The 16540-nt window shown below is 38.9% G+C and overlaps 1 protein-coding gene and 1 pseudogene across 2 annotated transcripts; both read right to left on the bottom strand.

The window, feature by feature from the left end:
- Positions 1–493: 493 nt before the first annotated feature.
- LOC139973767 (uncharacterized) lies at positions 494–10733 on the bottom strand (annotated as a pseudogene).
- Positions 9380–15845, bottom strand: LOC139974079 (tigger transposable element-derived protein 2-like). Of its 2 annotated transcripts, XM_071980999.1 has the most exons (4): positions 14312–15845; positions 13663–13727; positions 11170–12967; positions 9380–10822 (listed from the first exon to the last, which is right to left on the bottom strand). In XM_071980999.1, the coding sequence occupies exons 2-4, from the start codon at positions 13665–13667 to the stop codon at positions 10793–10795; spliced, it is 1833 nt and encodes a 610-aa protein (XP_071837100.1). In that variant the 5' UTR covers positions 13668–13727; positions 14312–15845; the 3' UTR covers positions 9380–10792. The 2 variants fall into 2 exon arrangements, with proteins under 2 accessions (XP_071837100.1, XP_071837099.1); XM_071980998.1 differs by having other exon boundaries at positions 9380–12967.
- Between the last annotated feature and the right edge of the window lie 695 nt (positions 15846–16540).

Here is a 16540-nt window from a genome sequence, read left to right as displayed (position 1 = left end):
CTGGGAGGCATTTTCGGCCAAAATTTTCTTGTACGCTTCGCGCCAACTCATGGTGGCGCTACGCTTAGATAATTTGCCTCCCTTGGCAAATTCCTCACTACGCGCCTGTTCGAATTTGTAAAGCAAACAGCAGATATCACATCATATCATTGAGCATGAAAAATGGCGTTCCATGATGAACAGCCTCAAAACTGCCAGACTTGCCCGAAAGAAATAACCAAAAGTTTTCGCGCGTTCCGCGCGTTCAACATGTTAATGTCAATATCATACAAGCAAGCATCGGTTGTTATATCGCATGCCATCGTGTACCGTACAGTCCGTGAAAGTTGCGCAGTATACCGCGGGATGCTAATGTAAACAACGAAATGTCTTATGCAGATGGAGAAAAAAGTTTGGAAGTCCAATTATGTCATAACTCTCTTTAACATTAGTAATGGCGAATTAGGGGCCCCAGCCCCCCCCCCCCACCTCCTACGCCTAGTGTGTAGTGTTCGGTTTCGGAAATATCTGCTATTTTTTCATTTCCTTCAACCAAGTTTTATAATAGCCGTTATAAGAAGTTTTAATATTATTTTAATATTAAATTAACTGTATCTGAATTTTCGAAAATTTCCTGACCAACATTCTTCATCACACTTCCCTCTACTCGTGCAATTTTGACCGCTCTGTTAGGGCAGGGAGTTGTTATAACAACTCCCTGGTTAGGGGTTGAAGGAGGTTTTTCTATATTGGTTGTCCATAGATGAAATTTTGTGCAACATTATGGGCATGTTTTGAAGTGAGTTTATTCACGAGAAATGTGAATTTTCAAATTCTGAACAAATAATGGGCTTAAAACCTTGAAAAGTGGGGCTGACGGGTATTGTGGGCCGCGACGTAGAGTCACCTACAAAGCAATGATCCACAGGACATGCGATGAGGTCGAACATGATGTGTGACTGGTGACAATCTACAAAAAGGTTATGGATGGAAAAAAACTATTGGGAAATACTTGGTTCCCAGGCAAAAAGTGTACATCTGGTTGGTCAGTTTTCAGGCCCAAGAAGTGCCATTTCCGGTGATCTGGGGGGTATCAAAACCAGAAATTTTCTTGGACGCTGCGCGCCAACCGTTGGTGGCGCTCCGCTTAGATAGTAATTCGCGCCCCCCGGGTTAGAAAATCCTGGATACGCGCCTGCTTAAAGTCATTGCTCCACTAAATTTTGACAATATACAAAACATGTTTAAAGGTTGTTTTTTTTCTCATTCTGCCGACTATGAACGCAAGGGAAAGCATGAATGCATAGATTTTTTTTTTAATTCGGTGAATATTGTGGAAATTGTACAGATACTTGGCATAGAGACAAGATTAAAAAACTAAAAGTTAAAATAAAACATTTCTTTTACTTTAAAGAAATTTATTTTTATCAATAATTATATAACCTACAAGAACTTTTCAATGGGTTACAAATACTTCAGGCCTGTGGCTAGGAGCTAGGGAAAAGAGAAAATTTCCCTGAAAAATATACACCGGATAATTTGGCATTGCATTGCTTTCTAATGGCATAATGAATATGTCCCTTACCCATTCAGCCTCCCCCCCCCCACTATGAAATGGCCCAATGAAGTTCAGAAAATCAATTGCAAATAGTATACCCTTCCTTTATGAATTACAGTATCTGTTGTTTACAGAAATGTGCTCCAATCTCATCAAAGTTAAATAGTCAGAAAGGTTAAAACTGAAGGATATTGGAAGTCAAAAATTTCTCAAAAATAAGTTAAGTTACTGTACTTTCTTTGCAAGTTTGCACATTGTCATGCATTTGATACCTAGCTCACCCCATTTCTTTGACTTTTCTGCCTCTTTCTTTTTTACGTTCATAATTTTTTTTTTTCTGCAGAAGAAGTGTAAGTGAGCATTAATGAATTTAATTATGAGCTTATGTTTAAGATTGTGGCAATGAGATGGCAACTGGATATCTCTTGTTAATTGTTCTGCTTGAGCCACAAGAACAATTTTGATATTAGACTCCTTCATGAGATTGTTCTATTTGCCTCTGAACATAGTTTCTACTTGTATTAGGATGTCAAATGCCAATTCAGAGACTTGTTGCAGGCATCCTTGTCGGTACTCTTTCAGTAGGGTGAGTCCAGCAGCTTGATGCGGTTCATCTTGATGTCCAGCTGTCACCTCTTTCAGACACCCATTACAAGTTTTCTCGTTTTTCTTTATGCTATTAACACAGTACCCTGCAAGGCTATAGAGGCTATCAAGTTCTACTTGGGGAAGTTCTGTGACAACCTGTTCATCAGAAAAGTCAATGTCAGTAATTTCTGGCTCTGGTGGAAGCTGTACATTCTCGTTGGGGATGAGAAAACCTGCCGAAAAATTTGTATCATCTTGCTCATAGCTACCGGTTCGTTTTAGGAGTTAGAAATTGTGCACTGCTTATTAATTTGAATGCAAATTTTCAATTCCAGGGGTGATGGAATAGGCTTTCGTCAAACGAACTACTGAAAATAAATTCTCTAGGCAGTCTTGAGTAAGCCGTGATGCTAAAAGAAATTTGTGTCCAGCATTCAGCAACTCATCTGCAATTTGGACAATAGACGTAGTTGAAAGGATGACCCCAGTCTGCATGGGCTTTCAAACACCATTTCCAACTGATAGGCCTTTGAAGATTGTAATAACATCATTGAGGTATGATGTGACTGTTTCATTGTATTTCTCTCATTTAAGTTTACTGATTGCCAGTACAGGATGTCGACTTGTCATCAATTCAAACCAGTGGTTCATGAGTTCAACAAACCATGCTGTAATCAAGTAGTCCTCACTTTTTCCTCCTTTTTTTGACAAGATAGGTAAGAGCAGAGCTGACATCATGCCCAAGCACCCTAGTTGCATTAGACACCTTCATCTTATCAAAGTGTGATTGTGTTAGTGCAGCTTTCGTCAGTTTAGGAGCGAGATTCAAGTGGAGCCCATCCTGAAATTCTGTAAGATCTCGAAGAGGTTCTACGTTTACAACGGATGAATTTAACTGCTGTTGATCGACAGTATTCTTAGAGCTAGTGAGAAGTTCTGTCCATTTACAAGTGCAGCTTTCACATTTCTAAAAAGATGGGGAACATCTGCAAGGAGGTAGAGACACTTTCCAGGCTCTTGAGGGTGCGGGATTCTATTTTCGGTACTACAGTGCTTTCCACATACCACTCCAAAGCTCTTCCACATTGCTTGATTTGCACTACCCATGTCACTTGTCACCGAGAGAACAAACAGTCCTACCTATGTCAGTGACACATTGCATAATATTTCGAATGATATCTTTGAAGACTTAACCATCTGTTGAACCACTGGTAAAGTGGTATGCCACAGTCTGCTTGCAGCGTGTCGTGGTCCCTCCCAGCATGAACACGTACTAAGGCAAGGTCTGCGGTACCAGTATGCTGCTGCAAAGTCACATTGCCTGTCAAGGTTCCACTGCCAGGATCAAACTCAACCTTTGAAGAGAGAGAAATTTCATCTAAAGTTAAACAGCACATTCTTTCTTCTTCTTGCATTGCATCGACCTTCAACTCTAGGAAAAGACTTGGCAAAGGACACCTGGTTGAAACTTTCCTTTCTCCATCCTTCTTTGGAGAGTCCGCTCGGATGGTAGTGGATAATGCTGCTGACGAAGGAGCTTGTAGCCACACGAACCACATGCAAATCGTAAACGCAATGCTTTCTTCGCAGTTTTTTTATGTCCACTGCTTTCCTCTCATGCCTCCTCTTGATAGTCATTTCAACTGGTCCTTCACAAATATTCTTGAAATCAGTTTCTTTTGCCTTACTTTAGCCTTTAGAAGTGCCCCATAGTTTCTTTCGGTCTTTCGTAGGTCGACTCTCAGTTGCTTTATTCTACTTTGCAAACGAACATGTGGTCTGCTCCCTGCATCTGATGTCACAGCAATGGCTTCCCCTTCGGTGGCACCTTTTTTTCAGCTGTGTAGAGAGAAAAGTATGGTACTACAGAACTACTATGATTCAGGCCACTAAAATTGAAAGTTTAAATTGTGATAAATATTAATATGATGATAATGATGGCAGTGATAATGATGAAAACGATCACTCCCTTATATGAAACACATTTATATATATTCAGCGATGAACCCAGGATTTCCTGAGTACCGGGTATACTAATCGCCGTCCTGGGGAAGGGTCTAAGGGGGAGTGGGTGTCCCCCTCCCCTTTGAGAAATTTTTGGATTTTTGAAGGTGCTCAGATGCCAAATGCTAGCACTTGTATAGCTTTTTAAGCACATACAAATGTACTAATTTTGTTAAAAATTGCCATTTAAAAAAAAAAAATTCGGGAATATATTACGTACCTGGTCAAAGTTATTAGTTTGTTTAAAAAGAGATTTTACAAGGGACCGATTGAGAGCCGTAAGTAATGTTTCTCGCATGCGTAACTGATGCATTATTAGTCTGTATGATTTTGGCATAGGCTAGGCCCAATTTATGTTGAATATATTGTTATGAATGTCGGGATTTTAGATCAAAATAATGCTGGGCGGGATTCACGATTTTTAAGACAGTGCTGGGAGGTAATTTTTAGTTCTGGGTGGGGCCACCCAGTGCCGCCCAGCGTGGGCACATCCCTGTATATATATCCAGTATATTATCCAATATATCTTAAGTCAAGTGAACAACCCTGAGTATACAGGTTTATTTAGGTTATAATTCATATTTGAATTCATTGTCATCAAGGTTTCATTAGTTTGTGATAATAAAATAAAATTAAAGCTCAGTACTATACCCCCAAAGAGAGTACTGTATCAAAGGATGGAAATTGAAATTCAGGATAGGCCAATGTCCATATGTGACATCACTCTGACCTTTAATGTAAGCATCTGTGAGCTAGACGTTTCATCCACAACCACAAATTGAAATTGTATGAAAATCGTTGTACTAAGTTGACAAAATCATTAATCAAAATCTTTGACAAAGTTAACATTTTCATAAATGTGGATTAATTGTTTACGGATCAGTTTTTTTTTTCAAAGTAATTCTTGGAAAGGGGGGGGGGTTGGATAATGGCAAGTGAGATCTATGAGGATGCTGTAAACCACCTAGAAGCCATCAGATTGTTTTACCCTGGACAGTGCTTTTAGGTATATTTTCAACCATCATAAATTTGTACACATTCATATATTTTGTTTATCATACAGTAAGGGGTTTCTGAAAACTTACATCTTACCTGCAGAAGACATGCATTACAAAGATTTTCATACTGTACAAATAGGCACATGAAACTTACCGGCACTTGAAGTTTTTCCTTCAGCTCAATCCCGGCTATAGGAGTGGTCTGACTTTGCAACCTGTGTGAGTGTGCTTGGGTCCGTAGACGATGAACACCTCTTTAGTGGTGACATCCTTGGTTTTGTTACTTTGCGGTGACAGAAGATTGTAGGTATAGCAGATCATTTCAATTTCTTTTTCCCGTCAGCACGTCCACTTTCAAATTGATGATTATCAAAATGTGTCTGTTAAATACAAAACAGGAATTCAAGTTAAAATAATTTAATGAACTGAGTTAAGCTTATTTACACATTATTTACATGTATATAATATGGACCATAATTTACTTCAAGCACTGTAACTATTAAGAACTGTGCAACTGCAAATTTTGGTTCCACTGTTTTAGAATATCTTGACCCTTCAAAAAGTGCTGCCACTAATGAGAAAACCCCAATTTAGTTGTACGATGCTTCACATCAAGAAGACACAGACTACCTTGGAAGCAGTGTTTCCGCTAAGCCGCTATGACGCAATTTTGATTCAAAGGCTTGCCGATTTGACTCACTGGCGTTCAGAGAGAGAGAAAAAAAAGAGAGTTTCATTTTATAAAGTGTGAATGGAAAAAAAAACGTTTCAAAAGGCATGGTGTTCAGAACTTCAACTTGAAGTGGAGAAATTATTACTTTAAATTGTTTCCAATTTTATCGACAGAAATGTTAAATTAGCGATCGTTAACTGTACCGTAGCTATGTTTTTTTTATACAGTCATGCAGATTTAGCTCGCTTGCTGTAAAGCTATATCATATAACGTAACGTGCACTGATGCATTGCCTACTCTACGATGGCTCGCACTACCAGTGTACTAAATATATATCCGTATAGCCTACATTACATTGCAAGTGGTGCACTATTTGAGCCAAATTTAGCTTGTCAAAATAAAGCGTAATATGCAACGAACTAATTTATTATTATTTAGCAATCATCGTTTAAATAAAGCTCAGGGTTCCATGCCTTAATTTAAAATCAGACATTGGATTGGCCGATGTTTAGTACTAATACTGTCGGCAAAATGTAACATAGATCTTGAAAAGTCACAAAAACATTGACCGATTGCGTTTTTGGTTCAATAAAATAATTTGGTGGGAATTTTTGCCTGTCTTGTTTTCATACGAACCTTATTCTTCACTGAAAAGAAACGATTGTAAATTCCTCATCAAGTTTGACAAGACAAACTATTAATTTTGGTGATGTGCGGGCTGATATGCCTCCACGTTTTACAAACAACAAATCATTGTATGAATTAGCATTATAAACTTTTTCGACGACTGTGTACATTGTTACACTACCTTTTTAGCAATCGTAGCCTACTGTATGTACATAAATCTTTCTCGCGGCATCTGATGGATGTATTAATTTGTGAATCTATGACTATCACTTTACTACGCAAAAGGCTCGGTATTCTGTTATATAAAAGAGAAGGCCGTTTGCATTTAATTTTACGCAAACAACCATAGATCATATCTGGAGTAAAAAATCAAAACACAACATTATATTGCCATTACGCCACGGTCAGAAGGGAAGCACCCTACCACACAGATAGCCTATTCATGTTGAAAATCTGGATAGCTAACTGTACAGTATCTACTATCTGCGTGAATAGAGTTCATAAACAGTATCAGTAGTCACGTAGACGGTGACCGTGTATAAACTTTGAAAAGGTGATGGATTAGTACTTTGTAGAAAGTAAAGAGTGACAGTGTTTAGGACCCCCAGCAGAGTTATTAGTATTTGATGTATGTTTAAAGTTGTTGGAATAGGGCAGGAGTAACAATAAATAGGCCAGTAAACGGGAGCAGGTCACAGTTTGTAATAAGGAATGCGAATTACACATTGATTGAACACACCAAAAATTGAATTTTAACGCTGGCTAAATCATTCTGCCTCATTCGTCTAAAATGGCTGAAGGTAGTAACAATCGCAAACCCCCCAAATGATAAGGGGCCAGAGAAAAAACAAAGCAAGTTATTTAACTTCTGGTTTCTGGTTTAAAATCGGTGAAAATTATTCTAAAGCTCTCATCGAGTGGTTCCAACAACAGCTCATATGGCACCAGAAAGCACAATTTTTTATTCTTCAAACAGAGGAAATTTCATTACAATATCCCTTGATAAGGATACCTGAAAAGAGGAAAATGATAGCACCATTTCGCATCTAAGCTCCCTTCCTAAAGGAAATTTTACCTCCCCCCGCTTAGACCCCTCCCCCAGGATGGTGGTGAGTCAAATGTTCAGATATTAGCCATTTTGACTCAATGGGAAATTTCTTAGAGGAAACACTGCCTGGAAGTGTTCTTTTCAATGGCTAATGTGTGTCTAGGGCTCTGGGATAAGTTAGCCTCATTTTTCAAATGTGGCGTGACATGCTGTAAATGTGATACGAAAGAATTTTGATGAAAAGAATTACGGTATAATATTTCAACGTAAATGGTAAGAACTCAGTAATGTGAAATTTCAGACTTCTGTATGGCAAAAGCAGAAAACCCCATCTTTGCTTTTTTGAGAACAACTTCGAATGAAATGGCAGGCCTGTGTATTGCTATTGTAATTTTGCATGACCTTTAAGCTGTTTTCATGGGGCAGAATATTCTGCATGCAATGAAATGTTAGGCTACACAGGCACTGCCGTTTACTTTCACCATTTACACAATTATAATTTATACGCTGGCATGTGTTGTAGTTTGTGGGTATGTAAAGCATACCACAGCACAAAGCCCAGTTCATGGATTAGCCTAGGCATAGGCGAGCCTGTAGTAATATTAGACCACCATGCTGAAATGTTTACCTAGCGGCTTGCATTTCAGTCTGCCGGACTGGGCCTAACCTAGGCTAAGTACACAAGCATATTCCTAGGTCTAACGCTGGAATCAACTGTGCGCTATGGCCTAGTGTATATCCTATATAATACTACAGTAGGTACATGGGTTCCGCGTAAGCCGCGACAAAAGATCGCCGATCGTACTCAAAATAAAAGATTGCCGGAACCAGTCGAAGTGGTAAACTTACGAACTAATGTGCTGTTAGATGTGAGGTTTGGATTAATTTTTTATGCTTTGGTAAGAGAGTAAACTTGGACGAACTTTAAATAGTAAGTGCATGAATAGCGCGTAATGACCCGAGTTCCGCGTAAAAAAAATGGCGGTATATTTTTTAAGTTTTGCAATGAGTTATTCACCATTATGGTAAAGTTCATCCTATATTATGATGGCTTACCAAATTTACGGAAATTGGTGGACTTAAAATTAATGTCTAACTTATATAAGTTGCAATTTAGTACTAAAATCGTCAGAGAAGTTTAACAGCGTTTAGTGTGTATAGCTATGCATACCAGTTTAGCGAAATATTAATGTGGCATATTGAATGCACTTGTCAGTTGTACGACCCACCCCCGGGACCTATACCAACATTGAAAATAGTGTCTCCTACAATGTTACATCAGATAATAATGTATTTCACGTTTGAGCCTAGTTTGCTACGGTTCTGCATGCCTCAAGTGTTTTCTTTGAGTTTGAGGGTACCTCTAGACAAATTACCAGGAAAAGGGTGTGTCATTTGTGTGTCAATGTTTTATATTCAAAGTTAGCAAATTGTGTTTCACTTTCCAACATATGTAAGTCTGTTCATATAACTGACAATGTGCATAAGTTTTGATGATGCCTTTTGACACTGCCTCTAGTGTAACGTTCATAGTAAGCCGTAAGTTTATTTAGATGGTATATAGGCCTAGGCCGGTAGATAGTTGTGTGAGTTTGATGTTTCATATTATCATGGTTTTGTGTTTCATTTCATGCAATTTTAAAAACTATTTCTTTGTTTCAGATCAATTATTAGGCCAAATTAAAAAATTCATATTTAGTGTCACCACCCACTCCTTTTTTAGAGGCCGCCTGCTTTGTTTTTAAATGATAAAATTCTATGTCTTTTAAAAAAAATTGTAGACTCAGCATCACGATGTCTTTGCTGTAGAAATAGTCAATTGCTTTTTGACCAGCAAGCAGCACAAACAGGACAATAATAGTGATGAGTGTCAGTCTAGGCCAAAAAACTGTGCAACAACTTCCTTCTGTGCTTGAACTTTTATTTGCTTTTTTTTTCAAATTTCAGTTTGTTGCAATATCATAACATTTGATTGCAGATAAAATTCCATAACAAAAATAAATGATACCATTGACAGTGCTCACTGCTAACAAAATGAGGTATAAGCTTGCTGTATAATTAGACTTGACAGGATCAGGAAATTAGGAACCAAACATAATTCAGTGGACAGGTTATGATTGCTAAACCAATCACAATGCAGGAAACCATTATAAGTATTTATGAATGAAGGTTATCTTCCATTCCCCTCTCGCTTGGACTGCTGATATAACTCATTTGACTTTGGCGTCATAACCTGTCCACTGAAACAAATCAAAAAACTAAACAAATGTAACCATACATTGTCCTTACTAAATGACAATGACAATGAAACTGTTTATTTCCAACACAAAAGATAAGTTCATTTTAAACAAGAATTCAATACATTCATGTAATCAAATAATCATGGTATTATATCTATTTCAATGAAAACTACCAAAGATCTAATGTGTGGAAAAGGAGAAAAAGTGAAGTGCAATACGTTTTCCTCCAAATATATGTTGAAAAATATAGACAAAAGAATTAGTCAAGACGAGTTAACATACATAAAGTTACAAAAATAAAAATAAGAAAACAGAAAATTGAGGAAAAAAAGAGAAAATATTGAGGAAAAAAAGAAAATGAAGAAAGAAAAGATTGGGCATTTTTACTTTTTTTTTTATACTATTTTACATTAATGGAGATAATCAATTTGAATACACCAGTATAGAAATCTATTAGTTATTACCAATTATTACCAATAACTAAATAAATTAGTTATTAGAAATCAAACGTAACATGGGCTTTTCTTTTACACATCAATCTATAACAATGGACAAAGCCAGTTTATTATGACACTTATTAAACTAACTACCCTGGCTGATTACAACTTTAGACAATTGATAATTTCATAGCATCACCACCCTTAACTTTTGGGAAAATATTTCTTACCTTGTTAATCACTTCCCCAATTTGAACTGGTTTGCCATATATTTTGTACACACAGGGTATAACCACTCCACCCCCTTTCTCTGATGGGTGAGGCCAAGGTGGAAAGCTAGGAACAGGCTTTCCCGTTGCTACACATTTTATAGAGTAATTTTCATCAAGTAATTGCCGAAATACTGCAGCTAAGCCTCTTGGGACATGTCCAATGATGAGAGGGATAGGGGTTACTAAATCTTTCACATATAGTCCCTGTGAGGTCTTCTGTTCCAACACATTTCCCTCTGTGATGCTTGGCATCCAAACTAATATGGCATCTTTGTCATGTATATTTGCATATTCTGGTTGGAGAATCATCTCCAGGGCAAAAGGTGGAGCAATTTTATATTCATGGTAACCTTTGATTACACTGTCTTCTATCTGTACAATGATAGTTTTTTGTCCACCTGTAAGAAAATAAATGATGGATGATAGTTGGAATGTTGTTGTGCTTCTATCTTCCAAAGTACACAAATTGCCTCACCAGGCTTGCTATAAGCAACAATATATGGGATAGCTAGAATTCTATTGATGAGAATACCAGCTTAAATAATTCAACATTTTGCATATACCCAAGTTACAAACAATGAAACAAGAATTGAATTATCTTCTTCAACAATCTAAGATTCTATTTACAATTTGGACAACACCATTCCTTTTTTATGAGCATTTTAGCAGTTACAAGTGCTTTTGGCATACATGACATATGATACCATTGGTTGCATGTGTCACATCCAACCCACCCAACCTTCACCTTTTCTTCATATTTTCCTCCACAGATAGGGCATCTAAACTCTTGAGATTTTTTTTTTTGAACAAGGTTTTCAATTCCCTTCTTTTCGAAATGCTTTTTCTTAGCCAAGAGTTCCTTTCTTGCTTTTGACCGGCATTTGCTGAGGAGATGTTCCTTCATTGTATCTATTGCTGTTGGACTTATAACATCATATGGCAGCTCATTACATAGCCTGCGCCTAGCCTTCTTCTGTGGCTTAACCGAAGGAATTTCTGTTGCCTTTGTTAAGTGTAGTGACACTGCTCTTTGTGCATCTGGAGTTGTTGGCATGTGTACTGTGGTTTCAGGTGATGCTTCGTTGGTTGTCACCTGGTCTGCACATTCTGTGTCAGTGGTTTCTTCTCTAAAAGTCAGGGAGGGCATGGTCATCTCATCAGTGACAGCAGCTCTGTTTACTGGAAAAATACCTGATGATAAGAAGCTCTTCCTGATTAGACCAGGCCTTTCCAAATCTTCCCAGATGTTGCCAATGATTCTACTAACATTTCTCTGTGTAATCGTCTCCCCAGGATTACGGGCCACCCATTTCCTAAGATAATCCCAGTAGGACCTTTTCATGTGTCCAAAGACACCAACATCTAGCGGCTGCAAAAAGTGTGTGGCATTAGGTAGAAACCGGTACAGATGTATGTTGCTTTCTTCTGCTGTTTGGAAGAGATCATAGGCAATATGCCCTTCATGTGAGTCCAACAGTAACACTAGTGGTCTTTCATTTCCGATGTTTTGGACAAACTGGTTTTGGAACCAGTATTGGAAAGATGTTTGTGTCATCCATCCTGACTCTGTAAAGTATGCCACACTCTTCGGAGGTGCACCTGCCAGGGGATCCCAAGAATTGGGTCTGGTTCCTTTGAATAGGAAATAGGGAGGGAGAAGCTTACCATCTGCATTGGCACAAACACCCACTGTTATTTGTTTCTTACCCTCACCGGAAGTCATTTGTGGCAGTGCTCCTTTCATATGTCGAGATCCAAGGGCATACCTAGGTGGTTTGCCACTCAGTCCAAACCCTGTCTCATCAAAGTTGTAGATGAGCCCGGGCTTGTCTGTAAGGTTCAGGTCAGAAATGAAACAGTTGAAGTTTCTAAACCAGTCATCAACTGCCTGTTTGGTCACCTTGGCTCGTGCCTTGTTTAGCGTTTTTGTAGGCTTTAGTTGAATACTAGGATTCCTCTTCAGGAAACCTGTATACCAACCATTAGATGGCCTACCGCTTCGGAAAGGAGTGCTTCTTCCATCTTTTGTGATCAGCTCTTGGACTGTGTCCTTAAGCTGCTTAGGAGAAACAGGAAAACCTCTGTTTCCCATTGTGACAACCCAGCGTGCTAGATGTCGTTCCTCACCAAGAGTGAGATATGGTTTAGGTCCATTTCGTCTGTACCATTTTACATTTCCTATAGCTCTTCTTTGAATCTGATCGTAGTGTACTCCATTGGCACTGGCTGCTTCATGGATTGTGGAGTACTTTCCAGAAGACAGACCTTCCAGTGCGGTTCTGATACGTTCGATTCGAGGTGTAGGAAATTTACTTGGATCTTGGTCAATCATCCCCTCCCTCCGATAATTTCTGGTGAACAAAGCTAATTTCTTCTTTCTGTCAGTAAGCTGGCTTTCCTGGCTTTGAGGTTTGTTACAGACATGCCTTTTGTGATGATACCTCCTTTTTTCTCTAGTAGGAATGGACAAATCAATCTCTTTCCACTTACTTTTCTTGTTGGATGGCCCACCAGAGTCTTCATTCAATTTTCTTTTCTGTGGTCTGCAAATATAAATAGGCTGTGGTATAAAATAAGAAGAGTGTAAATTTAATAAAAAGGAGTAGCTTAATAGACTGGGATAATGTTTCTAGTAGTGTGCATTTGGCACATGAAGGTGCAGCAAGAAAGGCAAGTACCAACTTCAGTCAAGAGAATATCTCATCATTTTAAACTCCATTCTTGGTGAGGGTATAGGGCCACTGGGCATGGGGAACTGAATCCCTGGAATGATAGCCTCTCGTCTTAGAAGTATGATGTGCTACACCAAAGTGCCTTAAACTGTGATGTAGTCTGCACAGGTAGGTTGGTTGTACATGTGGGGTCAAATAGGTTAGTGATCTGTGTCATGGGGAGGGTTCTCCTCCTTATTTTATATAATTAAGGGTGCAAATATTTCCTAAATATTTTGTTAAGGAATTATCTATTTGTTTGAAAAAAGATGTAGGTACATATAGATTAATTGCTTTTGTTGCTGCACTTCAATTCTTTGGTAGGGGGGGGGGTGCCCTGCATTGACCCTACCTAGATCCGTAGTAGTCAGGGGCTCAGGGTATGCCCCCTTCTCCCAATAATTAAGAAATATCACCTCTGCCAGTCAGCATATATTTTATTGCTCTACAAAAAAATCATAATGGGGTGAAGCATTCTTTTAATAATAACTTAGTGAAATGAAGTAGTAAATTAAAAATAGGCTGACCTCATTTTTTTCTTTACGGAGATGTATGCACTTCTTAACCTTCAGGAAATGTTTTGTATGTACACCTGAAAAGTGAAATTAAACACATCGCTATCATTTTTATTCAGATTTTGAGATACAGTATAGGGATTCCATACTTGAACAGAACTTCAAACCTTTAGCCTCTTTTCTAAATGCTGAAAGGGGTGGCGCCAGGATTCTATTGTCGGTGACTTGAGCTCTCTGACGTTGTTTTCCTTAGCTCCTTGACTCGGGACTGATGTTTCTACTAGATACTTGACCAGGAAATCAAGGTCACATTTATCCATATCATAAAATGATCATAAAGATAAATACACGATAATAATTTGTTTGCCTAATTGCTCCCTGACAAAAGTAAAATTTTCCCCGATGGGGGTGGGGGAGGGGGTAGACCTTCCCGACAGGGGATTAACCCCTCCCCCTTTCTTTCGCCACTCCTGGGTGGTAGCAATCTGTTTGTCACCACTAGTCTGCAGCTATGCCAAAACATTGGCCTATCCATTGAGCCTAGGTTCTGTTTCAATACAGCATAGTTCTCTTCCTAGAATGTGACACATTATTCAAAAGGGTTAAAAAAGTACAATTCAATTGAAACATCAAATATTTGAAATTTCTGAAGGGACAATACCTGTGTTATTCAGAGCAATACCGCTTTCGAATTCCAGATCGTAGAACAAATTGTTGTTGTTGATAGTGGTTGCCAGGGGAATATGTTGAACAAAACAATTTCGCCGGAATAGACGGCGCCGACGAACAGGTGCAAATGTTGAATTGAGTTTCGTACAGGAAGTGACACAGTGAACAGTACAAGCAAGAATATACAGATAAATAAAAAATGTCTTCGAATATTTTACAAAATTAGGCTAATATATATGCGGTTGACCCTAAATATTTCTATTAGTAGCTCTGCGATTCAAGTTATTCAACCCTATAGAAATGGAATCATCCTAATCATTTGCATATGTACATGGCAGACAGTTACAACAAGTGCATGAAGTTTCCTGACCGTCTGTACATACCGCGCGCACACAGTTGCAGTACTCTACACTGCTCAATTGTATATATGCACATCTTATTCATAGCAGGGGCGTATCCAGGGGGGGCGCAACAGGCGCGCCCCCCCTATTGGCCGTCACCAAAAAAAAAAAAGTTTAGCAAAAAAAAAAAAAAATTGATGACGACCTTTATGTGAGATGTCGGTGATCGCTCAACCCCCCCCCCCCCCCACTCCCGTATGCTTTATTTTTTGTTTGCCAAAAAAAGGTTCTGGCGAAGTTCGGCGGCATAATAGTTTTAGAAACATAGATGGTAATTGTGTTTGTATTATCACTATAAACACTAAGTGACATGCCAGCCATACTAAATTGTGCATTTTGTGTCCATATTTACTGGAAATGTTGCTTATTATTAAGGTCGAAAAATGGATCACATATGGCCATGGGCGGCGATCCTGGGTGGAGGGGGGATATATCCCCCCATGAAAATGGGTGGAGGGGATGTAATGCACCATATCCCCCCCCCCCCACCAAATGCCAGGGATAAGAATATTTTCATGCCTACATTTATGCATCTTCGTTAATGTACAGCTCTTTTTTAGCTTCATTTCTCGCCTACCATAAACGCAGTGCGATCTTTTCAAATAAAGCGTCTTTATAAAGCAAAAACAGTTGACTGTAGGCTTCATTGGCCCTATAACAACAAAATGTATTATTGCGCCCACGGTATTGATATAGTACATATATGCACCCTCATAGTATTCATATAGGCCCTATAGTAGGCCTACACACGTACATGTTCCCTCGAACAGCTGAGAATCTCATGTAACCAGGGTAATGCTTAATACACGTTTCACCTGGATGCCCTAGCAATCGGTACCTAGGAATGTAACTATGTGTAATTGTGTATTGCATGTGTATAGGCCTATAATAGCCTGCATGAGGCCATTTTCTTCATCGAATAATATAAAAGAGCTCTCGAACATTCTAACGTTGCGCCTGAAACAAGATTGACAGGGGCAATTTTCCCAAAATAACACCCGAAATTAAGAAAAAAGTATTTTGGATCCTGATTATGAGATATTTCGGACATGACATCCCTATTTTAAAGTTGGGTATATGCCGCTTGGAAACCTCGGGAAGTGCCGTTTCCGGCCATCTAGAGGGTTTCTTGAGGTTTTCTTGTACGCTTCGCGCCAACCCATGGTGGCGCTACGCTTAGATAGTCAACAAGGTCATATCCCCCCCCTCCCCCACTCGGAAGTACGGATCGCCGCCCATGCATATGACACCATTTTGCATTTCAGCCCTTCTTCGAAAGCAAAAATTGTACACCCCTCCCCTTAGACCCATCCCCCAGGACGGCGATCATTCATGCCTGGCGCCCCCCCTATTGGAAAATCCTGGATACGCCCCTGCATAGTACGAGGTAGTTTACGCGGAACTCGGGTCGAAGCAACGGGTTTTTTAAACAAAATATTTTTAAGTTAGTGATATCGATGGATTAAACACCCGTTAGAATGGAGGGAAAACACAACGAGCCTTCATATGATCGTATCAAATAGTTGCAACGATGGTGCTGATGAGATGTTTTACTATAGTGTGAAAATATGACATGTTTACAAAGATGCAAGTTACTGTTCAATATCGTTGATCGCACAAAAAACCGTTTTGGATTTGATATATTTCTCATCACCGGAATTGTGCGTTACCACCAAACTTTTAGAAAAGTAGCATTATTGTTTGTGATTGATTTACCAAAAAAAGGTAAGAGTTTCTGTTTTGGATCTTCGGAGTTACAAGCAAAAGACGGCGATTCTTACACGGAACTCATGCATACGCGGAACCCATGTACCTACTGT

Source organism: Apostichopus japonicus, chromosome 9, assembly GCF_037975245.1.
Source record: "Apostichopus japonicus isolate 1M-3 chromosome 9, ASM3797524v1, whole genome shotgun sequence".
NCBI classification, from domain to species: domain Eukaryota; kingdom Metazoa; phylum Echinodermata; class Holothuroidea; order Aspidochirotida; family Stichopodidae; genus Apostichopus; species Apostichopus japonicus.
This window is presented reverse-complemented; position numbering and strand designations above follow the sequence as displayed.